This window comes from Pollicipes pollicipes, unplaced genomic scaffold (genome assembly GCF_011947565.3).
Source record: "Pollicipes pollicipes isolate AB1234 unplaced genomic scaffold, Ppol_2.1 Scaffold_7262;HRSCAF=8765_pilon_pilon_pilon, whole genome shotgun sequence".
In the NCBI taxonomy this organism is placed as follows: Eukaryota; Metazoa; Arthropoda; class Thecostraca; order Pollicipedomorpha; family Pollicipedidae; genus Pollicipes; species Pollicipes pollicipes.
The window spans coordinates 20048128-20072403 of NW_023597055.1; the positions used below are offsets into that span (position 1 = coordinate 20048128).

Consider the following 24276-nt stretch of genomic DNA (forward strand, 5'->3'; position numbering starts at 1 on the left):
TTGCATGCGTAACAGAGCCAAAACTAGCAGTCAAAATGACAAGCATAGGCCGAGACAGAAACCGACAATATATGTCACAAAGCCAACGCTGAAACCACACCTATCATTAAAAAGCGACGCTCAGAACCGAAACCAAACCTCAAGTTATTGGAGGAAGACTTCAAAGCTGGAGTCGGCTTCCTGAAGCCGACTCTCACTTCGTCCCCATGACTGTTTGGAATCATTCTCTACACTGCCTGGCTCCCGCATTGACTGAGCTCCCTGGAACTCGTCTGAAAAAAACATCGACGCCACGGTCGTCTCTCAACGACGGACGTGGCTTCGCCGGTCCCGCGAGGGGCTGCGGCGCTATCCCAGCGTCCCCCGCGGCCCCGGGGGCACCGCCAGCCATGTTCAAACTTTGAGACGGTTTATTGGAAAACACCTTTTTAGAACAGCGGAAAACAAAACGAAAACGATCCTACGTACAAGTGCGACGTACAAACCACCACGAAAATAACCGCATCGGAAATAAGAACCGCTCGTACCGAAAAATACACAAACAATTTAATGAATGCTGGATATCAGACAATGGGAAGTAACATATTCCACATTAATATGCAAAACGTAGAAAAATCCCCACTCAATGCCTCCAGTCCAATGAAAAACATAGTTTTAAGAAATGATCAAACTTTGGTTGGTCGGTTAAATGCGCATTGAATTATCATGACAATGCGTAACAGCCGTAATATACGGCAAGCCGCAACAAGTACAGATGAAAACCTAGTCGCCAGTACGCGCTGGTCAGTCATATTCGCTTCTAAAAACTGACATAGCTCACCAGTAATTCACAAACGTGTTTCAAGAGTAGGCATTTTATCACACGAGCGACGCTACATTTCTTAAATTTTAACAAAGCAGAGTGACATATTCTTGAAAATCCACGAGTCAGATCCCAAAGCTGAGGCACCACGAAAGAAGCTTTGGTGTGGCATCAAATGCCGCATCAAATCATCCACCCAGTCTGCAGACGCTGGGCAGCCTTGGTCCTAGCGGGCCACCTATAGCAATAAGTCCTCTAGCCGAGAACACAGTTTCCCAACTCGCCGCTATCGTCGCTAGCGTCGTCAGCGTAGTTTGAGCAGTTCCTCCACCTGCCGCCGCGTGTCGCTGGGGTCGACGACAGAGTGGCCCACCGTGCGCGGGTCCTCATAGATGGCGTGATCGTTGCCGCCCGGACTCGTCTTGTCGCCGAAAAAGTGAATCTCTGAAATCATAGTCAAATCACCACCACGTCGCCGCCACATAGTGCCACGCACCGTCCCCGGACCCGGCCGTCCGACTGCTCGGCGGGTGGTGAGGAGGAGGAGGAGGAGGAGGAGGAGGAGGAGGAGGAGGAGGAGGAGGAGGAGGAGGAGGAGGAGGAGGAGGAGGAGGAGGAGGAGGAGGAGGAGGAGGAGGAGGAGGAGGAGAGGAGGAGGAGGTCCGTTAGGCACAGCCCTTCCCCAAATGGAATGTTTGCCAGCTTCGAATTTTGTAGCCAACTACCTTGGCAGAAGCTTGCAGCACAAATCTAGAAGCAAGGAATACACCATGCATGATGCACAACATGAGACTGGCCCTGGAAAGTCAGCTGTCTGCCAGGTGCGGAGAGAGGCAGTACCCAACAAGGCGCAAGAACATGCCTCAGGGCTCGGCAATGAGGTCCTGAAGTCCCAGCAGTGACAGCCAAATCCGAGCCATGATAGCTAGCTTCACATTGTTTTTTCTCAATTGTGTTATAGTCAAATGACAGACAGCGCTACCCAGATCTCTGCCTTGTTCCCCTGCACGAATGGGGTCAATTCTAAGCCAAAATAAGTGGGAACGAAGCCATGATCATCTAAGGGTTTTATCACCGCCTTCCGAATGAGTTTTGTGTCCCGATTCAAACACAAAGTTATCCGAATTAACCTTGATTCACAACCTTTACGGAATGATTTAAAGAACCCATTCATTCCAGCGATCTGATGACTATAACGCAAGGGTGATCACAGACTGAAGAAACGTTCTTTGAATACAATGCAAGTTTTACCAATATAAAGACTTGTATTGAAAGATTAGTGGTGACTTAGAACTGGGCCGAACTGCACAAATTGGTCCCATTCAAACAGCGGAATGACTACCTGCACGAGCCCTTCGACCAGGCCAAAATGTTTTAACTACCCTGAAATGGCATGGCAATGAAATGCGAATGACTGGTGTAACCCTAATTAGTTGGTGGCCATTGCAGAATTTCTACCTGTTCTACGGCCGTACCATACACAGATGGGATCATCAAACTGTAACTAAGTCACGGAAAATGGCGTCACTGGGTCACCCAATTGACCCGTCCGCTTGGTGTGACCGTAAGCCATCCAGTCTCTGGCTGAGGCAAGAGCCAGACACAAGGACTTCCAAGCAAGGGGCTCCAGGCTTCCAGGCAGCACCACGTGGGTCGATTGCTGATGGTGATCCCAGCTCAGTCATTAGTTATCAAAGGCGGATGGAATGGGTCACAGTGAGTGATTTTTAATCCATTTATATAACACTTCGCCTGAATCACTCGAAAGCTGCAGGAACCAAATCGACCCTTTGAGTTTGAAAAAAGAAGAAGGCAAATAATTCGAATCGAGCATGACTCATCGAGAGACGGAGTAGGCCATACAACCTGAATCCGAAGGGAATCAAGCACAAATCTGGCGCTACAACTTAAATTTTACGCCAATCGGCCATATTACTCTCGCAGTAATGTTACATAATAAACCAAAGACATGGGATGAAAAATGTACGCCCAGGTAGCATTTTCACTGTGTATAGCCTCACACAAACACGTGTCCATAGTCTCTCCGCGTGCCTGCGCGTGCCTCCACGCCCCGCCCCGCCCCGACAATCCGTCCGCGAGCTCACCATCAAAGCCCTCCTTCTCGACGAACTGCAGCGAGTACGTCTTGTCCCAGCCCTTGGGGAACACATCGACGCTGATCTGGCCGCCTGCAACACACGCGCGCACGGGTGACGGACTGACGGTGGACCGGTCTGGCGAGTGACATGGGCTTCACCGCACGGCGCCTCCCTTCGGCGGCAACCGGTGTCGTTGAAATGTTTGTGCCATCGCAATTGCGCTGAGCGTAAGCTGCGGATTTGGGGATATTTTTGGAATTTGGGGGAGTCTGGTGGCCAATGACGATATTACACGGAGACATGGCATTGCGGAATCTTGAGAATTTGCCCAACAGGGTGCTGATGCATGATAAAGCACGTAGGAAAGAGGTTCGCAGGTTGTGGGTGGCCTTCCCCGTCGTCCTGCGACAGCAAGTCGGATTAACCGCTTGCAACAGGTTGCAACAACAGGAATGCAACAGACTGCGGCGTGTTTGCACTGTGCGTCGGCAACAGGTTACGTTATGCGTCTCAACGAGCAGAGCACATGCAATCCACTGGGGCACGCATGACGCCAGGCACTCAGCTGAGCTCGACGCTAGGAGAGTATGGAAAAGACACAACAGCTAATCAGCTTGGAAGCTCACAACCCCACGGTGGTCCTGAGGCGACTCGCACCGACGCGACACGTGACAAACGGAGCGCACTGCTGGGGGAGGGGGGGGGGGGGGGGGCGGGCGCGCCGGCCGCGTACCGATGCAGAAGCAGAGGCCCGAATCGCCGAACTGCTCGGTGAGCGCGCGCACCAGGTCGCTCCTGACGCCGTGCGCGGCGTCGTACTCTACGAACTGGTCGCGCTCCGCCTGGCTGCAGCTGCGTCCGATCGGCGAGACGTTGATCATGCCTGTGGCCGAGGGCGCGGCGTGAGGCGGCCTCGCACGGCACGGGCTCTGGAGTGACGGGAGTCCGTGTCTGGAGTCATCACCGCCGCCGGGAGCTAAGGGGAGGGGCGGGGGGGGGGGGGGGGGTCCGGCGTGGCGCGGTCTGGGACGTGGCAAGTACGCCTGGAATAACTGAAGCGGCAGACAGACAGAAGCAGATTGGGAAGTGTCCATCGTGCCACGGGGGGACGGGAAGTAGCTGCCCACGCTCCGTCTATGTCGCGTGGAGTTTTCATACCGTGCGGCCTCATCCTGGAATCACCAGCCGCCGGCCATTATGAGCTCCCGGGGCCGTGCTTCGCTCATAAATCTGACCAATATAAATAAGAGGGGTTTGTTTGAGTTCCCACGCCTTTCTCAGGCTCTTGACGCGTTTGTATCATTGCCGCATTGTCGTTTTTATTTTGTAACGTGCAACCCATTAACTTGAATATATCAAGCCCTATGACTTAACAAAAAAGAATAAAACCATGAGCCCTAGGACATATTGATACGGAACCATTCGTTGTAACACATAACAAAGTTCGGAAACGGCCAAAACACAGTGATCATACTTGAAACGGAACGGGAGACATACCGCCCGGGAAAGAGAAGGTACGGATGGAGCGAACGGGGCGTTCTGAAACACATGGAACAGCCGGAATAGACCACCCGAAACAGAGCCATCGACGATGGTGGCCGGAAGGACCGGACGGGTTCAGCACAGAGCGGACCACAAGATGTGGATTATGCCTGGAGCGGACCCAGATGTGCGCATCAGAAACCCGACCTCATCTGCGACAGTCGGCGGCAGAGAGCCGGCGATCACGTGACCATCATCCCCATGACAACCGAGCGTCGGCTGAAACATCTCCGACACCAGAAGTTAGCAACACCCCCCAGAATCACGCCACCAAGGCGAGAGATATGGCCACCTGATACCGAAGAGGGGACCACGCTCCCTCCACCACCTTCCGCGACGTGGCTCCTGCGGCGCACGCTGTCGTACCGTTCCTGAACTCGACGAAGTTGCCCCTCTTCAGCGGCAGCTCCACCTTGGAGAGGTGCGCCAGCGTGAAGTTGATGAAGCGCTGCAGGAACGCGTCACCCAACTGGCTCACCAGGTCCGCCTTGTGGATCTGCTCGCCGCCTGCCGGGGAGAGTGGGGGTCCTGAGTGCGAAACTACTCACTCGAGAGTGGGAGGGGGGGGGGGGGGGGCAGTCACGGGCAGGCCGGGTTGCGGGGAGGCAGATTCAGCTGTGGCGGGGTCTGGGTAACGAGAGAGAAATGGGTGCCAGTTTCCGTTATGGTCAAAGTTACGTTACGGTTAAATCAAAGACCAGGCAAGGATAGAACAGGCAAGGACAAGATCAAGTATCCGTCACGACTAGGCGCAGCACTGCTTTCCTAGCATGCCGTGCCCTCCCGCATGAGCACCGGTGGTGTCGTGGTTAAGCTACGCGCTAGGGAAGCGAGGTTTGAGGTTTCCCCGACGCACAGTTCAGTTCACGCCTCGTCTCATGCGTGCAAACGCACTCCGCCGCGCGCGGCAGTGCGTCCCACCTCTGCCGCAGGCGCCTCGGCCGCGGGCGGCACGGTAGCGTCCCGTGACGGGCGCTCGTAAAGTGGCGGCTGGGTCGTGCCAGCGGGGTCGTGCCGACCGGCGCGGCTCGCGAGCGGCGCCTGGCACCGCCGCCGCCGCTCCGCCGCCGCACTCAGCGCCGGGTGAGGCCGGGTCGGCCCGCAGGCAGCCTCGGCGTCCGGCTCTGGCGGCGGAGCGGCGGCGGCGGAGCGGCGGCGACGGCCTCTGACGCGAGGCGGCGGTGTTTGCTCAGAGCCGTGAGTGGCAGTGCCGGGTGCGTTCCCGGTCGGCCGGTCGCGCAGTGGCAGGGTTGGTGGCCCCCACCGCCCCTCCCCCCTCCCCCCCCCCACCTCCGTCGCCTCTCCATAGCGCTAGAGAACGCTGTTCCAGGGTGGCACGTAAAAGTTTAGAGGTAGAGAGGTGAAATTTTGTACGAAGTGTAAACAGTCCCTCACGAAGGAAGTGCCTTCCTTGGGGCAGGAATAACGTTCCGTGCAACGTGAGCTCCAAACTCTCAATGTCCTCACATGTTGGGCATTTGTGAGATACTGCTCATCAAACGTTTAGTAGTCGACGACAGTCTGCCGAATGAATAGCACCCTTAATGTCTCCTTTGCTCGGCAAAAGTTTGGCCCATTGGCGAGTGACTATGACCATATACGTCGCCTGTCCACAAGCCACTGCATCCAGGAATGGTGTTCCCTTGGACAAAAAGATATCTTCAAACCTCCATTTCTTTGGTGGAAGCCAAGCCACGCGACAACAGCAGCGAACGCCATGAGCATTGCGACTTGAGCATTTTCCGGCATTGCCAAAAGCGGTGCGGAAATCAGAGCATTGAGCTTAACATGACCGACATAAGGTATGACATCACATGTTTCGGGAAATCAAAATAGACGTCTCCTCTTCCAAAAGAACCACATGCGCTCCGGCTGCAGTATTTAATCGTCGAATGACAGCGTTAGACAACCTTACGTACAACCTTACATACATATCAGCATGGCCATGAACGGCCACAGTTCACTACGGGACGCCAACGCACAACAAAAATATATACGTTGATCGTTATCGCGGATTCGTAAAGGCTCTTTGACTTCCTAGCATGACAGTATCAGTACAAACACCATCTTAAACGATGCACTAAATTTAAGGCATCACTTTTATGCCGTCTGGACATCTGCCTCTCAAGCGCACTGTTGAAAAGCAATCGTTGAGTTGGAGTAAAAAATAAAATCAATTAAAGTGGGTCTGTGCGGATGTTTCCGGCATCATTTTCGCTACAATTTTGACGCTTCCTGAAATCTGGCATCAACGTAAAAACAATGCACTTTGGCAGACGTCCAAATACGCGCACGTCGGTGCACGTTCTCACACAAAGTTTGGCTTTCAAGTCATCGCGCCAGAGCACCTTCGGCATTCACTTTCTGTCCCTCGCTCCCACGTGAGACCGTCCGTCGAGGGCGTCCCGGGGCCCATCCCCAGCTCCCCTCCCCAAACACGACACCGACGAGCCACCCTCCGCAGTGCCGAGTGAAGTTAAACAGCGCGGCGCACGCCACCGAGGGCCGCCGCTTACGCCGGAGGGCCGGCCGGGCGCGCAGGCGGCGCGGGACGGGCTGAGCACGTCACGCCATCTGACGCCCCGGACGGGATGGACGCGGCACACGCCAGCCGGCGCGGAGGACGGGCTGGCGTGGCGGTGAGCAGCGAGGATTGGTCGCCGCGCGAGAGGCGGAGTGATCCACACTGGATCTGGATCGGCGTCGATGTTAGATTGACGCCGACTCGGTGTGGAGGCCAGGGAACGAATCAATGTGACCCGGAAGATCACGTAAATAACAGCTATTATTTGTAAAAGTGGGGGCAAATACACCACAAGCATCTTATTCCAGACCATTATTGCTGCACGTCCTTGTCCAGAATGCTACATTAGACGGCGTCACACCGAGATCACAGACTATGCTGATACCATTGAAAACTTAACTAAAAAAATCAACTAACTTAACTACAAGCTATCAAAATTGGAACTATGAACGCGCACAAATGCACAGTGAATGCCTTTACTGAAGCTGTACTCGGGCAAGACCCAATCTTGCTCCAAAAACCAGCTTTGACGACAAGCAAGCCTCATTAGGTGAGCAGTGACCCACAAACGTTACTTCACACAGCGGATGATCCCTAAGTTGACCGACCTTCCACCTGACCCCGAAAGGCAAACAAACCTTGGCAATGATCTCTGACATCGCTGCTGACCTCCGGACGCAACCAGACCTGGTTACTCACCCTTGAAGGCGACCAGACCGTTCTCGGCGAAGACGTACTCGCAGAGCCGGTGCACAGACGCCTCGTCCCCGCCGGCCAGCTGCTGACAGATCTTGGGCAGGTCCGAACCGCCCACCACGCCCACGCACGCGTGCTCACGCACAGAGCGCAGGAACTCAGTCATCTCCGGCGTGATCGACTGTCGGGCAGAGGTCAAGGGTCAGGGCAGGGGCCAAGGGGCGGGGATAAAGTTCACGAGTCAGGGACGCAGGTCGAGAGTCAAGGTCATAGGTCAGTAGTTGCGGCAGAGGCTGGGAGACAACGGTAAAAGGGTAGAAAACAAAGGTCGAAGGGCATGGGAGGACTGTCAAGGGGTAGGGAGGTAAAGGCCAAAAGGTAAGGGGACACACCAAAGGGTAGGGGATACTGGCACGGGTCCGAAAGTACAGGTCAACAATCAGGGGAAATCGGTCAAGAGTCATTAGGTACATGCAGAGCGGCGCCACAGGGATGGGACGCGTCCCCCTATCGTCGAATACAGCAGGGCATCCCCATATTCTAACAAACTCCTTGTAGGAACAACAAATGCGCACAGCTTTTCACAAAAGGGTTCTTTTCCCAATCTTTGCCATCATGAGGCTGTCTCGTATCAGTAGGATTTATCCCATTGGTTCAAATAGTAGTTCGATGCTACTAGGACTCCAAAAGACCGCATGGTGAGATTCACCTATACCGACCGAGTATAGCTGCAATGTCTTCCTGACCTTGGGTGTAAATCCGGATTAGGAAGTGATAAGAGCGTCACGTGCCTGCAGCCAACCGATGACAAGAGATGTTTCAAGGGAAATGTGAAATATATTACCGAATTGTAGTACGCGTGCTATGATGCAATATCCCCAATTCCCTAGGTTCGGCTACTACTTTCATGCGCCCTCGCCAATGCCCATCACGCGTCATCACCACGTCCACCGTTGTGTTTTTGGCGTAGCTTTGGAGCACAAATAGACACACCCCTTGCCATGTTATTTATCTTTTCTGTGTATTGAACACCATGAAATATCTGCACATAAGTGCCTTGAGCGATAACGTCATAGCGTAATACTTTCCTGGGCCATTACCGTACTGAAGTGACTATTTGAAATTTTTTGTCTTCGTTATGGTGATATTTTAGTCAATATCATTATATCTTTGAAAAATAGCATTTTCAACAGTTTTGCTGTGATTACGTTCTGTTCCGTACAAACCCTGCCTCTACACGGTTCCCGTTTTTGTGTGAAATGTCGGCTTTGCTGTCCCGTCTCTGAGCTTCTGTTTATCTCCATTTCTCGGTCCCCTGTCGAGTTACCCCTTATATTTATGTTTTGTTTAGGTTACCGTCCCTGCGACCCCGGCCCTACGGCCAGCCCGGAAACTGCGCCACATGTGTCGTGTCCTGCGCGGGGCCGCGCCGCCCGGTAACCGACCGGTCGTCTCGCGAACACCGCCAGGGAGAGGAAGCGCATGTCCTCTTCCTGGCCCGATACCTAAACCTCAAAATGCAGCATCAGCCGACGGATGTTTGTTGACGAACGATCGAACGATACCGAACACGTTCTGTTTCAAATAAAGACAGGGTCTGAGCCGGGCTCGGCGGGGGTAACGAAAGTCCGTCCCTCCTTAATGTTTCAGGGCTTAGAAGAAAGAACATCCGAGCGGGACGACGAACACATTTTAGCACTGTTTATGCATCCATTTTGTACCCAGGGACGGGGACCGGTAGTGTAGCGGGTAAGCTGCACGTCTGGGAAGCCAGAAGTGAGGAGGTCGATTTCCCGCAGCGCCCGCCATTCCCGCCAGGTAAGGGCGAGCGACGACTCGTAGCTTCAGCAGCTGGGTGCATCGTAAAGCCCAATGACGACGTGTACCTGGGGAATAATTTTAAACTCAAAGCCGGTCACCGCGCTGGATAAGGTCATTCTGAGGTCAAAAAAGAAATAAAGGGCTATGGCTTGTTTAAGCATGGACAGATTATGCAAATATTGCAGAAGTGCCCCGATATGAGGTCAGATGTGCATTTCAATGTTTGGTTGTCTTTAAACAATATACGATCTTATAACCTGCAGCGGAATACGTTTCTGCGAGTACTTCGGCAGTGACTTTAGGCATCACAGTGCCTTTCTGGGTTCCTTATTTGGCTAAGGTAGCAAGAAAACACAGCTTCTGAGCCACGGCATGCATCGATCGCGAACTCTGGCCGCGTTTGGTCAAATGTTGACCTTCCAGGCCGAACCCAAAGATTTCTATTGGCGCAGGCTCGGGAGCAGCTTCAACCCCGACGGCCAACACGCACCTCCGTAGAGAAACACACACGGCGCGGTCCCTCCAATCTCCACCTAGTCCAAAACACCGCAGGCAGTCCGGCCAGGACTCCATACGACGCCAGCTGTCGGCCCCCGGGGCCGTGACCCGAGCGTGACCCGGCTCTGGCGGTGGCGTGCCCCGGCCCGGTCGCATTGATTGACGCGGCGGGCTCCGGGGCACGGCGGGTCGCGTGACGAGCCCCGAGGTTGCCATCACTAAATCACCGGCGCACTGGTAACGAAGGCCTCGCCATGAGCGGGCGCGCCATCGATCACCACGGCCGCCCGGATCACCCACAGGGGGTGCAGGGGGGGGGAGGGGTGATGGTTGCTGGTGCGTGGTTTGTGTCGAGTGAGTACCTGGTCGACGCGGTGAACATGGTGAAATCCCATACAGGCTGTACCGCGGCCGACGGCCAGTTTTAAAACAGCCCGGCCAGCTTGCCCGGCTCAAGAGGGGTGGCAGGGGCGGGGGGGGGGGGGAGCCAGTCAGACAGCCCAGACAGCCAACCGAACAGCGCTGTACAACAGCTGTCAGCCTTGCAGAAAAAACAAAAGCGCTTCGCTCTGAAGTTCCCCTATTTGAACGAATACGGCGGCGCCACGTGGCCCTCCTCCACCTGCCAACACCCGGCAATTGAGCCTGGCAGCCAGCGCTGGCGCGGCATACCCATGCCCCTCCCCGCCGGTCGGCCTGACCACGGAGGGGTGAAGCGGCGGCCGGCAGCTCGGCGATCAATACTGGAATTGATCGCGGCGCTTCACAGTGGACAGGCAGGGCCCACAGCAGCCTCACGGCCGACGGATGGACGCACATCGGGCGTCGCCGCGCTGAGCGGGCGTCGCTCAGCGGGCCCGCAGCGGACGACGTCGCCGCAGTGACGCCACCAAAGCGTGCCGGCAATATTGTATTTATCGCGACGAAAGGCACAAACAGCTCGGCTGGCGTGCCGTTCAAACGCAATCACTGCTACTTTCACGACAAAGGCGGGCATGCAGGCATGGACTGCCTACAATCCATACCGATGCGTACAGGATATCGAATTCAGCGCAGGCACGTCCCATCGGTGGCGACTGTGCAATGCGTAACGAATGTATGACACACCTGCGTGAAGATACCTCTGATACGCCAACCTTTGCCGCAGTCACGCCGTTAAGCTCGTGGTCCGACTGACAGTACAGCATCAACGGCGGCGCAGCCCCCGCCATCGGCCGCGCTGCGCACATTCCTTCACATGACGCGGTCATCGCGCGCCGACAAAGGCGCGCCGGCCGCCGCCCCGCCCCTCCGCGTGGGGGCGGGGGCAGGTATTGACGGCACCGACAGCCGCCATCCAGGCGTCGGCGGCGGCGGCCAGTGCACGGCCGACGGTGGGGGGCAGCCGGCGGACCGTGCTGCGCGCTCAACAGCCGCGGCGGTGACCTGGGGTCGGGCGGACACCTGGTCTGAGGCAGAGCGGTGACCTGAGGTCAGGCGGCGGTGACCTGTGCCGGTGCCGGACGGCGGAGTCTGAGCGCCCTCGGGCGGCGGGGGTGTGCTGATCGCCGTGATTCCAGCGGGAGTCCTTGGCCAGGAGTCCAGCGGTCAACTGACGGCGCGACAGCTGACTGCTGCTCCGGGCAACGGTGAGGAGGGAAACACCGAAAGTTCACTGTGGTAAATGCCCGCTCGTTGGCCAGTCGCAACAAGACGGGCAGCAGTGCCAACCTGGTATTAAGCGGTAATCCCGGTCACAGCCAGCAGCCGCCAGCGTCCAAACGGAAAACCCACGACATTCGATACCACTGACTGTACTTAGCACGGCCATAGCGGCCCGCTCAGACCGTTCTACCCTGAAGCTGATCCCCGAGCCAGTCAACACATCTCCGTGACCCCGCGACCCCACCAGAGCGGCGGCCATGAGCAGCGCGCGCGTGCAACGATCCGACTTCGCCGACTTCCAATACCAGGAGGCTGTGGGCCGGCTGCGGCTGCTGCTCACAGACTGCGGCTTCGGCAGCGGGCGCGGCTCCGACGCAGGCAGCGTCTGCTCAGTCAGACAGCGCGGCCCCGCCGCCCGACCGGAATTGGCCCGCTTCCGGTCAGAGAACATCGGCTTCTCGTCCGAGCTGACCGGCTTCCGACCGGAAATGACTAGCTTCCGAATGGAGCTGAGCAGTTCCCGTCCGGAACTATCAACCTTCCGACCGGAAACGAGCAGCTTCCGACCGGAACTCTCCAGCTTCCGGCCGCGCAGCGCGCTGGCGCAGCCGTCTCGCCGGCTCGAGACGCTGGGCCTCGGCTCAGCCTCGCTTCGCGCCGCCTCGCCCCTGTCGGTGCGCTCGCTGCGCCACGCGGAGCCAATCCGGGACGGCGTGGACGGCGGCGGCGGTGGCGGCCGCGCCGAGGAATTGCTGGCGACCCAGCCGGACGCGGCCCCCACCGAGCGATCCCAGGTGAGAGGCGAGGGAGGCGCCGCTGAAGGGTGAGTGTGAAGTACAGGATGTGAGATGCGAGCGTGATATGTGAGTGTAAAATGTGTAACGAAATTTGAAATGCAAGACGTCAGTTTGAAATGCGATATGTGAGTCGGTAATGCGAGATGTCCGTGTGAGATGTGACATGTGAGCGAGCCACCGCGACGGCCTAGCGCTCCCAGGTGAGAGGCGCGGGTGACGCGAGTGACGCCGTTGGTGCGTGTGCCAGCCCCTCCGGCGAGCAGCTTGTCGAGCGCTGTGCCCACTTTCAGTGGCAAACCGTCGGCAAATGAGTCCCCCTCTCCCGGAGAAAGCGCTGAGCCATCAGCTTCCGCTCTCAGCGTGCGTTACAGTCCCAAACCAGGAAAACCTTATTCACCTAAGGCACGTGAAAAGCATAGAGCGTTACAATCCCAAACCAGGAAAACCTTATTCACGTAAGGCACGTGAAAAGCATAGAGCGTTACAATGCCAAATCAGGAAAACCTTATTCACGTCAGGCACGTGAAAAGCATAGTGCGTTACAAGCCACAAGCGAGGCAAGTATTTTCCGCGTTTGGGACGTGGGCACCACACGTGACAAGCCGCTGCCGGCCGTCTGACACTGTACCCCTCCGTGCGCCAGATGACCGAGCTGCGCCAGTACGCGCTGCGCCAGGCGGAGCTGACGCAGCAGCTGGAGCAGGAGAACGGCCACCTGCGCGAGATGACGGAGGAGCTGCGCCGCTACGTGCGCGAGCTGGTCACCGAGAACGGCGCGCTGGCGGACGACCTCAGGTCAGCGCGGGCCACACAGGGTCAGATGTACACTGAAGATCACAGGTTAAGGGCGCGGTCGCCGGGACGTCGCGCTGAGGCCGGCAGATGACCTCAGGTCAGAACAGGTCTAACCTCGGATTAGCGCTTACCATGTGAGGCAGGCTGGGGGCTCCAGGTCAGTACAGGCCACTCAGGCCCAGGGGTACATTGAGGTCAACCCGAGGGTTGCTACTTCGCGCAATGCGCCTAGACCAAAACGATGCAAAACGCGTGCCAAATACGCCACGACACATCTGCAACGCCTCTGGAGCAGCCGTACGGCCCCACGCCACGCATCTGGGCCGCACCAACGTCACAACTGAGCACGGCATCCCGCGACACCCACGCAACATCCTCCACCAGCCGCGTCCCACCCTTCAACCAGCGCTAACAAGCCGTACACGGCCGCAGGCGGCGCGCGACGGCCGAGCGGGCCGGCTCGGAGACGTCGGAGGGCGGCGACGCCCGGCTGGAGGCGTGTCGGGCCGAGGTCGAGCGGCTCAGCCGACAGATCGTGGAGCACGAGGAGCAGCTGAACGCCGTGCATGCCAGGCAGCTGCACCAGCTGCGCGGCGAGCGTGACCAGCTGGTCGATAGTGGCAACCAGCTGAAGGTAGGCACGTGCTGAGCGGGCCAAGGGCGGCGCGAGACGCCGAGGTAAAGGTCATGGGATGAGCAGGCACAGGTGGGGATAGAATGAGAATGCAAAGGCGAGTGTGGGATGATCAGGAAAAGGTGAGTATGGGATGGCCAGGCACAGGTGGGTATGGGATGAACAAGCAACGGTGAGTATGGGATGACCAGGCACAGGTGGGTATAGGATGACCAAGTAAAGGCGAGTATGGGATGACCAAGTCGAGGGTATGGGATGACCAGCTGAAAAAGGACCTAACGCAACCTGATGGTTGTTGTGTTGTGTTGTTGTTGAGGTGAGTGTTGACAACGTGAATGTGGTCGTTGAACGGTCAAGGATATTATTCACACAGCGTGGCATGACCTGGTGACGCAGATCCTGGGTTGGCCAGCCCAAATCGAGCTAGGTACGTAACCGCATCTCTTGCTTGTGTGTGCACACAACGCTAAGTCAGGAATGGCAGAACCCGGAAAGAACAAATTATTCGACCAGACGGAGATTCGCATGGCAGAGCTCGTTTAAAACCAGCTCAAGGTGAAGCGCTATGAAGAGGCCTGCCTTACTTTTCATAAATTTTGGTCGCATGCTTTTTGCAAAAGTAGCTTAGGGAGCAGGGCCCTCATCAAACACAGAATGTTGCAGATACCCCGACCCCTAACAGAGGAAAACAATCTACTGGAACTCAACAATCCACCGGCAATACTGCAAAAGGCAGATAGAATTGAACGACCGCGCAGATATGCACACGCTGCGAACAGACAAAGTGACCACGTCAAGCTAAACATGATCCTACTAGCTTATTTGAGCCTAGCGCGCAAGGTAGACGAACAACGCATGCCGGCTGTCAGCTTTTCTCTGACTGCGTACACTGTAACACAATGACCCTCTCCCTTTAACGGACACGATCTGACAACCAAGTTCATCGTTGCTCTACTCGTCAGCACAGGGTGTCGTTAAACGCGCACAGTATTCTGCAGCCCCCTGTCCAAACTGGCCCGGGGAATACCGGGCCGCCGCATTCTCAGGCGACTGACTGCACATCGCGTGCAGCCGCCTCGACTCATTGAGCAAAGTGGTACCGACCCAATCCAATCGAACGTCACGACACAATACGGGCGCTCAAGCAAACGCACGTCTCGCACGAACGCCTTTCCGTCGGCAGTAGTTGCACATAACCCAGCGGTGTCGTCGCGTGCCAGCCAGCGTGGAGGAGCTGCGCTCGCGAGATGAAGCGTCACGGAGGCTACTGGCTGACGCTAAGGGCGGCCGAGCGCCAGCTGCCCACAGTAGTTGCACATAACACCCGCTGCCGTTGCGTGCAGGCGAGCCTGGAGGAGCGACGGAAGCGCGAGGAGCTCGCGTCGCAGAGGGCGGCTGAGAGTCAGCAGGCGGCTGAGCAGGCACGACTGGCCAGCGCCCAGGCGGAGAACACGGCGGCTCAGCTGCGACGGTAACCACGCGGGCGGCACGAGGGGAACAGGACACAGGGTGGGGGGCATGCCCCGAGCCCGGCGGACTGTGTACTGCGATCGCTCGACGGCGGCGACTTGTGAAAAGGCCGCTGCACACTTGCCGTCATGTCCGTGCACCCAGTTGGAAAGAAAGACATGTGTGCCCGATGTCAGCTCGCTGCAATTTAGCGGTTCAATCGCAAGAGCTCAGACGAAAATCAGGCGATGCTGCATAAGCCCGCGAAGCGGATAGCGGTACAGTTTTAAGACCACAACAGACAGTGTTCTTTGTTCACACGTGATTCTCATCTCACAAACGATGCTATAGCCTTTAACCTGAGCCAAAGCAACAACGCACACAAATTTGAAAGATGCCGGACGCTGTGTTATGCTCTCGGCGTGGATTGATTATTATATTATCGTATATCGGCGTGGACTGACACCTCCGCCAACAAGAGGCGGCCGATGGGCGGCGCCTGTGATAGTCATACGCATGACCGCGCCATTGAGACGCGCGTATAGGCCAACCACCCCAAGAGGATCCGTCAACTCTAACAACACCAGCTAAATGTCCAGCTTTTGAGTTCTCTTGTCCAGTCCGAAGACTAGTGAAAACCGTACTAACGCTTCACCGAACTCGGGCGTCGTGCATCTGTTGAAAAGCTCCGTGACGCCTGAACGGAAACGCCCCTTTTTACATACTTTTTACAAGCTTCAATGGGCAGCACGCCCCAGCGATAACTGCCCCAAAGATCCGCACTCAAACAACAGCTAAGAGGAGAAGGCCCCGACAATTCCGTGACCCCTGCCGCCAAACGGCGCCGCTACTCCAGCGCCGTGGCGTCACAGTCTGCCCTCTCGCTGCCGGCACAGAGAGCTGGAGGAGCGTGAGCGGCGGGCGGACCAGCTGGTGATGGAGCACCAGCGCCACCTGATGGCCGCCAGGGAGCAGGCTGAGCAGGCAGTGCGGGCCACCTTCGACAAGCTACGCGGCAATCTGGACCGGCAGGCCGAGCAGATCGCCGAGGTGAGGCTGACGGCGGTGGCGGCGGTGACGCCGGTGATGGTGGTGATGTTGGTGACATGGTGATGGTGGTGAAGGTGGTGATGGTGGTGAAGGTGGTAATGTTGGTGAAATAGTGATGGTGATGAAGGTGGTGATATTGGTAACAGAGGTGATGGTGAGGGTGGTGATGTTGGTGACATGGTGACAGTGATGATGTTTAGTAACAGTGGGGACGGTAATTGTGGTGAAGTTGGTGATGTTGGTGACATGGTGACGGTGATGACGTTTGGCAGCAGTGGTTACGGTGGTGACGTTGGTGGCATGGTGACGATGTTTGGTAACAGTGATGATGTTTGATGACAGTGATGATGTTTGGTAACAGTGGTGATGTTAGTGACACGGTGACGGTGATGATGCTTGGCAGCAGCGGTTACGGTGGTGAAAGTGGTGAAGGTGGTGATGTTGGTGACATGGTGACGGCGATGACATTGGTAATAGTGGTGACGGTGGTGATGGCGGTAGGTGTCAGTGACGCTGGCGCCGGTGGCGATGGCCCCGCACACTGCTGGCGATGTGCCAGTGAAGCGGCACAGAGGCACAGACGAGACGCGTATACTGTCCAGACACCAGTCCAAGGCCACGACGTCGACACAGCTACGGAGACGTGCATGACGACGACACGGCACGTTCTGTCGAGGGCGTGTCCCTGTCGTCAGCGTCCGAGCGTATGCGTCCCCTGTATCGTTAGCCACCGCACGGTGGCGACAAGATGTCTGGAACAGCGCAGACCGCTCTGGCCGGGGGTCACGTCAAGACGAAGACCATGAGCTTCTCCTATCGGAGCCCTGGAGCGGACTGGTCGAGCGAAGGAATGGGGACAGATCTTCCGAGGTTACATGACTCGAACGCTGCTCAAACTGCACAGCAAAGTCGTTGCAAAGTTGCGTTTGCATTCTCCACAAAATCGCCCGCAGATGGAGGCGGAGCAGCAGCGCCACGCGCGGCAGGTGGCGGAACTACGCGCGGAAGTGCAGCAGCAACAGCAGGCGGCAGCGCAGGCCCGGCTGGACGCCGACAGCGCCGCTTCGCAGCATCGACAGGAACTAGAGCTGCTTCAGCGGCGCTCCCAGGTTTATACTGAAGGAACCAGCAATGCCCAAGGGCACTGAGTCCATTTCTAAATGCGTCATTTCCTCACCCTGTCATCCCAAACAATGATCAAAAGATATCGTTACTGTATGTACTGCAAGAGGGAACCACTCAGATACGCATCGTTCATCCGCAAACACGTCTACGTATTTGTTCGTCCGAGGAACCACACTGCAGCAGTACCGCGAAATCCCCGCTGCAATGTAATGCCACAGCATAACGCCCGGTGTCTGAATGGACAGCACACTCTTACAGACAGCAGCCCGGTGGACGCAGCCCCTACCGCTGGGCCGCGATTGGATGCGAAATCGTAACACTCAACTGTGAATGGTAGCCACCATCCTATGTAACTGATCACAACATAAAACATAACCTAGAACAATAACATAGAACATAACATAGAACATAGAGCTGATCATCTGCCTAATAGCGCCCATCTGTTAGGTACGCAGGACTGATTGCACTAATTGGTCACCTACACGTTGCGTCACGGATACTAACCCTCTGATTGGCAACCACCCCGCTGCGCAAACAACACTGCCGCCGTGATTGGCCGCCACCCTCCTGCTCAAGCAGCACTGACGGCGCCAATTGGCCGACAGATGCCCGCGGCGGAGTGGGCGGGTGGCGAGCGACTACGGACGGAGCTGGAGGCCGTGCAGCGGAAGCTGGCGGCCAGCGAGGCGCAGCTGGCCAGCGCGCAGCGCGAGCGGGGTCGGCTCCAGCAGCAGGTCAGCCGACCAGCCGCTCGAATGCACGCTCAGGCGCTAGCGTTGTAGAGAAGGCTAACCACGGCAATGAATCGTACAAACCATTGCTAGCTGCCGCTGGTTAGCAGCGGTGCGAAGTTTGTGGACGGCGGTTTAGCCAGCAAAGGAACAGTCGACGAACCGGAGCATGAGATTTGGTTTTATTCTCGCTTACTGCGACGAGCAGCGTGGGGAGATCGGCGTTGTCAAGCTCGGTCAGATGTTCCACCATTAGGAGCCAAAGCTTGCGATGAGCTCAGCGGGTTCTTAATCTGTGTCTGGTGTTGTCCATCCTGGCCAACTAGGCTGCTGAAGTTCAGTAAGTTCGACGCCAGACTGACCGCCAGGACGGTCGTCCACGGTGCGCACCGCCTGTGATCTGCATCGTGCGCGTAGGCATAGCACCGTGGCATAGCACTAAACTCGCTCTTCAGGTGAGGCTAATGGAGCGCAAGCCGGCCGTCGTGAGGGACATCGTGGACCCTGGTCAGCTGGAGGACGGCATGAAGATGCCGACACGGGAGACGAAGCTGCAGAGCCTGATCGCCTCGTCACGTGCCTCCGGCAGCGCTCCGGCACAGCATCAGGTGAGGAGTCCCAGCAACACGGCGGCTAGCCGGGTCAGCAAAACCATGGCCCATTAGCAAGCCCGCCAACGATACCGATGATAGCTGCATGGTTGAAAGCACCAACGACAAAGTGTGTTACAGTTGTTTCTTATTCGCAGTCGCCTACATCGTCTGCACCTGAACTGTAGCGGCTACTCGCGATGCCACCCCAGCCCCTGGCGTGGCCCGATACAGCGTGGTGACCCTTGTGCCCTTCCCCAGGCGCCGGAGTGGTCACATCAGCGGCCCCCACCGACCAGCGGCCGAGCAGAGGAGCCGGGCCGCGGCTCGCTGAGGAAGGCATCGTCCAGCGGCCAGCTGCAGCAGGGAGGGGCGACACCACAGCTACAGCTGCAGAGGGGGGCATCCAGCGGGCAGCTGCAGAGGAGAGGAGCCGGCGGGCAGCTGCAGAAGGGAGCGGCTGACGGACAGCTGCAGAGGGGACGGACAGGTGGACAGCTGCTGCCAAAACGGGAGGTTGCCGCCGTCAGCGAGGAACGACTGGATGAAGATGCGCTGTCGGAGCAGGAGCAGGAGCGGGAGCTTTTAGGACAGGAACAGGAGCAGGAGCCGGAGCAGGAGCAGGAGCAGGAGCAGAAGCAGCAACGGGAGCCTGGGTCAGCGGAGGAACAGGAAACTGACGTGAAGTCAGAAAAAGAGATGGAGATAACGCCAAACAAAGAGCGGGAGCAAAAGCCAACGCCAGAGCAGGTGCCGAAGTCGGAGCGGACAAACGAGCCGACGGCAAGCGAGGAACAGGAGCTGAACACACCAAACCAGCCGCAGAAAAATGACGCGGAGCCAAAGCCGGAACAGGAGCCGGAGCGAGAAGACAAGCCGAAGAACGGCGACGTCGAAAGCGCCCCGGACAGGGCAAAGCCCGGCCAGCCCAGCTCCAAGCCCGATGCCGAGACAGGCGACGTCGACCGGGACGAGACGGAGCCGGACGGACACGGCCCCGGGCAGCAGGGGGCGGACCGGGCGGCCTCGGGCGCTGGGCAGCCTCCAGAGGTCGGCGCCAGCCAACAGGACAGCTCGTAGCACGACGAAGAAGGAGCGGAGGAGGCAAAGGGCGCGGGAAGGCGATCCGAGACGCCCCGGGTAACTGGCGGGTCACTGGCTAGTCACTGGCGGGTCACCGTCAGGTCACTGGCTGGTCACTGGCGCGTCACTGGCGCGTCAGTCACGCCACTGTGGGTCACTTGGCTCGGAGCGACACCCTACCGTTGCGTGGCGATGCGTGTCACCTTGGTATGTGCAACAGTGCCGTTTAGTTCCGTTCCTTCACGAATCGTTCCAACGCGTGTATTATTGTCCGATTCGAGCCAGCTTGACAGGGCACTGGTGGAGCCGCGTCAAGAGACATGTGATGACAAGAGACGATATATGACAGCCAACCGCTGTCAGGTCACCGCATGCCAGCTGGTAGGCGGAACGCTGGGTCATCCTGGAGTCCCTGCATACCGCTGCGCTCAGTTCCCGCAGACTCGCAGAAGTCACCGCGTTTCCGTGTGACGCCATCGCGTCTCCGTTTGACGCCATCGCGTCTCCGTATGAGGTCATCACGTCTCCGTCTGAGGTCATCGGGTCTCCGCGTGAGGTCACCACGTCTCCGTGTGAGGTCAACGCGTCTCCGTGTGAGTCATCGCGTCGTCGCCACCGCGGACGAGTCCATCCCCCCTCCCTCCCCCGCCGCCTTCTAGTACCGTGATGGCAGACTGGTCAAACAACGCTGTGTGAACATTGGGGTCGGCCTGGTAATGACTAATGTGGGGTGCGAGCGACCCGGTCCGTGGCGACAGGATCCGCCTGTGCAGGAGATGTTCCACAGCTGTGCACTGCCGTCAAATACATGCTGCACCACTGTCTGTTTGGAGTGCGACCGTGCAGATTTGCGACAGGAGTTTCGCCGGTGGAAGAATCACCGTCGCCTACGTAGCGCACTAGGCAACCGAGTACGTTGGTAGAGGAGGGGGAAGAGGCGATAGTGCCAGTTGCATGCGCAAAAGATACGAGCAAATGCAAAAAGGAAGAGGAGCTCCTGACGTGGCACCCCCGATATGACGTACACGTGACTCTGAAGCGCATGACAGCCCGTTCATGCACGCCGAGTCCACCAGAAAAACATTCTGACACTTCGACCATCAGAGTGGCTAACCTGGCGTGCCTTGGTCAGCGTGTCATCAGAGTGACTAACCTGGCGTGCGTTGGTCAGTGTGCAATCAGTGACCAACCTGGCGTCCCTTAGTCAGCGTGTCATCAGATTGACTAACCCGGCGTTCCTTAGTCAGCGTGTCATCAGATTGGCTAACCTGGCAGGCCTTGGTCAGTGTGTATTCAGATTGACTAACCCGGCGTTCCTTAGTCAGCGTGTCATCATACTGGCTAACCTGGCATGCCTTGGTCAGGGTGCTGTCAGAGTGACTAACCTGGTGTGCCTTGGCCGGGGTGCTGCCAGAGTGACCAACCTGGCATGCCTTGGTCAGGGTGCTGTCAGAGTGACTAACCTGGCATGCCTTGGTCAGTGTGCTGTCAGAGTGACTAACCTGGCATGCCTTGGTCAGTGTGCTGTCAGGGTGGCTAACCTGGCATGCCTTGGTCAGTGTGCCGTCAGAGTGACTAACCTGGCGTGCCTTGGTCAGTGTGCTGTCAGAGTGACTAACCTGGCGTGCCTTGGTCAGTGTGCAGTCAGGGTGACTAACCTGGCATGCCTTGGTCAGTGTGCTGCCAGAGTGACTAACCTGGCGTGCCTTGGTCAGTGTGCTGTCAGAGTGACTAACCTGGCGTGCCTTGGTCAGTGTGCTGTCAGAGTGACTAACCTGGCATGCCTTGGTCAGTGTGCCAGTCCGAGTAATTAACCTGGCACGCCTTGGTCAGTGTGCAGTCAGAGTGACTAACCTGGTGTGCCTTGGTCAGTGTGCCGCCAGTGACTAATCTGGCGTGCCTTGGTCAGTGTGCTGTCAGAGTGACTAACCTGGTGTGCCTTGGTCAGCATGCCGCCAGAGTGACTAATCTGGCGTGCCTTGGTCAGTGCGCCATCAGTGACTCACCTGGCGTGCCTTGGTCAGCGTGCCATCCACATCAAAAAGAAGAAGGGTGGGTTTCCGGGGAGCCATCCTGATCTGGAACAAAGCATTACATCTCATCTCAGACCACAGCAAGCCTCCCTGAAAGGAGCAAGCACAGGATCTCACACATGGGAGAGGGCAATACCAAATTTTTTCACTTCAAACAACCTTAGCACAAAAGGTGTCATTTATTCTATAGTATGTAGTATGACAGAAACCTTGGCTTGGTCAACTGATTTGTATGTATTTGCATTGATTTCACTACCTTAAAATGTAAGCTGCAAGGTACTGATCTGTACAAAGGCAAAGGAAAGCTAAGGAAAATATGGGTTACCTGATTAGAGCAGCATTTTGGTCTGTGGTGGTACACCAAACAGCATTAATGAAAATGCTCTACAAAGATATCTAAGCAAGCATTAGACATAATAAAATAAGCTCACTTATGGTCATCTTTATCCCTTCAGGTGGAAAAGACTGCTCTAGACAGCACAGTTTCTCTTAGTTAATGAACATGCTCCTCAACATGACATTGACCATGTCACCATACCTTGCACAACATAGTTTGAGAACCAGCTGGCCATATTGTGGAAATGGATTGCCAGACAAGGATGACTGAACAATAATATTTTCATTGGCCTTGATCATCACAAGGCATGCAGGATGACAATTTGAATAATTATATTATGACATCATGGATGCCTGGGTGACCTTGGTACAGTCTGCACATCTTTGCAGGTGTAGAGTTTGGAAAGCAGAAGGGCTTAGGTCTTAAGGGCAGGCCTGGGAACTATATCAGTTGACCTTCAAAAGTGAATATTTCAGATAAAAACCCCATACAAATGTGGGACACACCCTTTGGGCTCAATGGTGCCTACCTAATCAACAACAAAGTGATCACAAGATAATACACATGTGTGACACTTAGCATAGCTAATAACTCCTTTCAAGAGTTCAGCTAATACAATAAAATTAAGCCATTTGTCGTGCAAACTAGGTCCAGTAAGTCAGAATTTAAAGGCAATTGCGGCATGCTAAACACCTCTGATCACACCCCACAAACATATCAAAGGAAATGCTTGAGGCATGCCAAAGCAAACTGCTAAAGCATTCCACATTTTAATGTACATAAATGAGATATTCTGGCACTCAATGTCAAACATTTCACACCAGACACAACATATGCATCCCACTTTGACAGATAGCCATTTGATGGCAAGTTCCTTTTCCTCGCACTTCAAACACAAATGCAGGAAGCTTTGTATCCTCTAGCATACCCTAAAAGCAGCTTTTCAGCTAAAAACTTACTATTGGCCCGGCTGTCGCGCTGGCTGAGAACCTTACGATCCTCTTGATCACCTCTTGTTTCTGAGAGTTACAGAGATTATAGACGTTGCGGGAGCAACGAACTGAGCACCACACGACCTGCCTTCGACGAAATGAGTAACGACGCTGACATGCACGGCACTCGCCACGAAACCTGTTGAGCCGGCTTAGCCAACAATGCTTACGAAATGTTACGTGGAGATCGGAGGGCTTACGACTCGGCCTTCGGACCCAAATAATTACTTGACAACATGAATCTTGCTGCTTTCATATCCGAAAACCTACAATGATTTTTCCTGCTTCAAAAACCGGCAGTTTTCGGCCATTTCTGGCGCATCTCTGACATTTCTGGTACGACACGAAGGAAGGCAAGATCGAAGCTAGGGACATCTAGGGCAGGATGGCTGCACCAATGCTGCATAGACGGCACTAGTAGCGCAAAACGCTAGCATATCCGATCTATCTGTTTAGCATGGTTTAACACGGGTGTGGATTTACATTCTTGTAGGGGCTCCTGATGTTGAATTGGGCCGCCCCGATGCTGGCCTGCGTCCCCAATATCTTTTGACAGGGATGTTCCAAAAGCGTAAGAAAAAGCTGGTCATCACACAAAGACCAGCCTCTAAATTATTTCCTCCAATTGGGGATACTTAAGATCTCAGCTGGCGAGCCATTTCACCTTTGGCGATTGTTTGTTTTGTCTGTTAAACGTAAGCCCAGACGCTTGTTCTCCAAACAGTATGAACATGTATTGATTATAAACACATGAAACACATGATTATAAACACACTCCAAACAATATGAACATGTTCATTAATAATAAACAATATTGAACATGAAAACATACTTAATGAAGCGAACACGCAGGCGTCCCGTAGTGAAGTGCCTGATTGGTCCGGCGGCCGGCCCGGCCTCGCCTCTCATAGCCCGCGGCAGGGACGGCCGGCCGAAGTCCGTCGAGCAGAGGCGGCGCCAGGCACCGGGCTATTGCATCTCTCCACCTCGGATTCTTGCGAAAAGCTCATAAGGCGTCTGGGCAAAACACGAAG

At 56.0% G+C, this 24276-nt stretch overlaps 2 protein-coding genes across 2 annotated transcripts; one reads left to right on the plus strand and one right to left on the minus strand.

The window, feature by feature from the left end:
* Positions 1-392: 392 nt before the first annotated feature.
* Pmm2 (phosphomannomutase) lies at positions 393-23445 on the minus strand. Its single transcript, XM_037238002.1, has 7 exons — positions 23210-23445; positions 21887-21958; positions 7667-7844; positions 4810-4950; positions 3635-3784; positions 2908-2991; positions 393-1246 (listed from the first exon to the last, which is right to left on the minus strand). The coding sequence occupies exons 2-7, from the start codon at positions 21950-21952 to the stop codon at positions 1107-1109; spliced, it is 759 nt and encodes a 252-aa protein (XP_037093897.1). The 5' UTR covers positions 21953-21958; positions 23210-23445; the 3' UTR covers positions 393-1106.
* Positions 11364-20704, plus strand: LOC119113758 (trichohyalin). Its single transcript, XM_037238001.1, has 9 exons — positions 11364-12420; positions 13067-13218; positions 13651-13852; positions 15196-15323; positions 16198-16351; positions 17305-17460; positions 18082-18210; positions 18663-18815; positions 19059-20704. Exons 1-9 carry the CDS (start codon positions 11884-11886, stop codon positions 19875-19877), a joined length of 2430 nt encoding a protein of 809 aa, XP_037093896.1. The 5' UTR covers positions 11364-11883; the 3' UTR covers positions 19878-20704.
* Positions 23446-24276: the final 831 nt, after the last annotated feature.

Bases quoted from the DNA above. Each gene is read 5' to 3' on its own strand.
- LOC119113758 (XM_037238001.1), top strand. From the start codon at position 11,884: ATGAGCAGCGCGCGCGTGCAACGATCCGACTTCGCCGACTTCCAATAC. The intron at 13,219-13,650 runs GTCAGCGCGGGC...ACACGGCCGCAG, and splicing joins GCGCTGGCGGACGACCTCAG to GCGGCGCGCGACGGCCGAGC. The intron at 16,352-17,304 runs GTGAGGCTGACG...AATCGCCCGCAG, and splicing joins AGGCCGAGCAGATCGCCGAG to ATGGAGGCGGAGCAGCAGCG.
- Pmm2 (XM_037238002.1), bottom strand. From the start codon at position 21,952: ATGGCTCCCCGGAAACCCACCCTTCTTCTTTTTGATGTGGATGGCACG. The intron at 7,845-21,886 runs GTGAGTCACTGA...TCTGCCCGACAG, and splicing joins CGCTGACCAAGGCACGCCAG to TCGATCACGCCGGAGATGAC. The intron at 4,951-7,666 runs GTGAGTAACCAG...TCTCCCCGGCAG, and splicing joins CGGTCTGGTCGCCTTCAAGG to GCGGCGAGCAGATCCACAAG.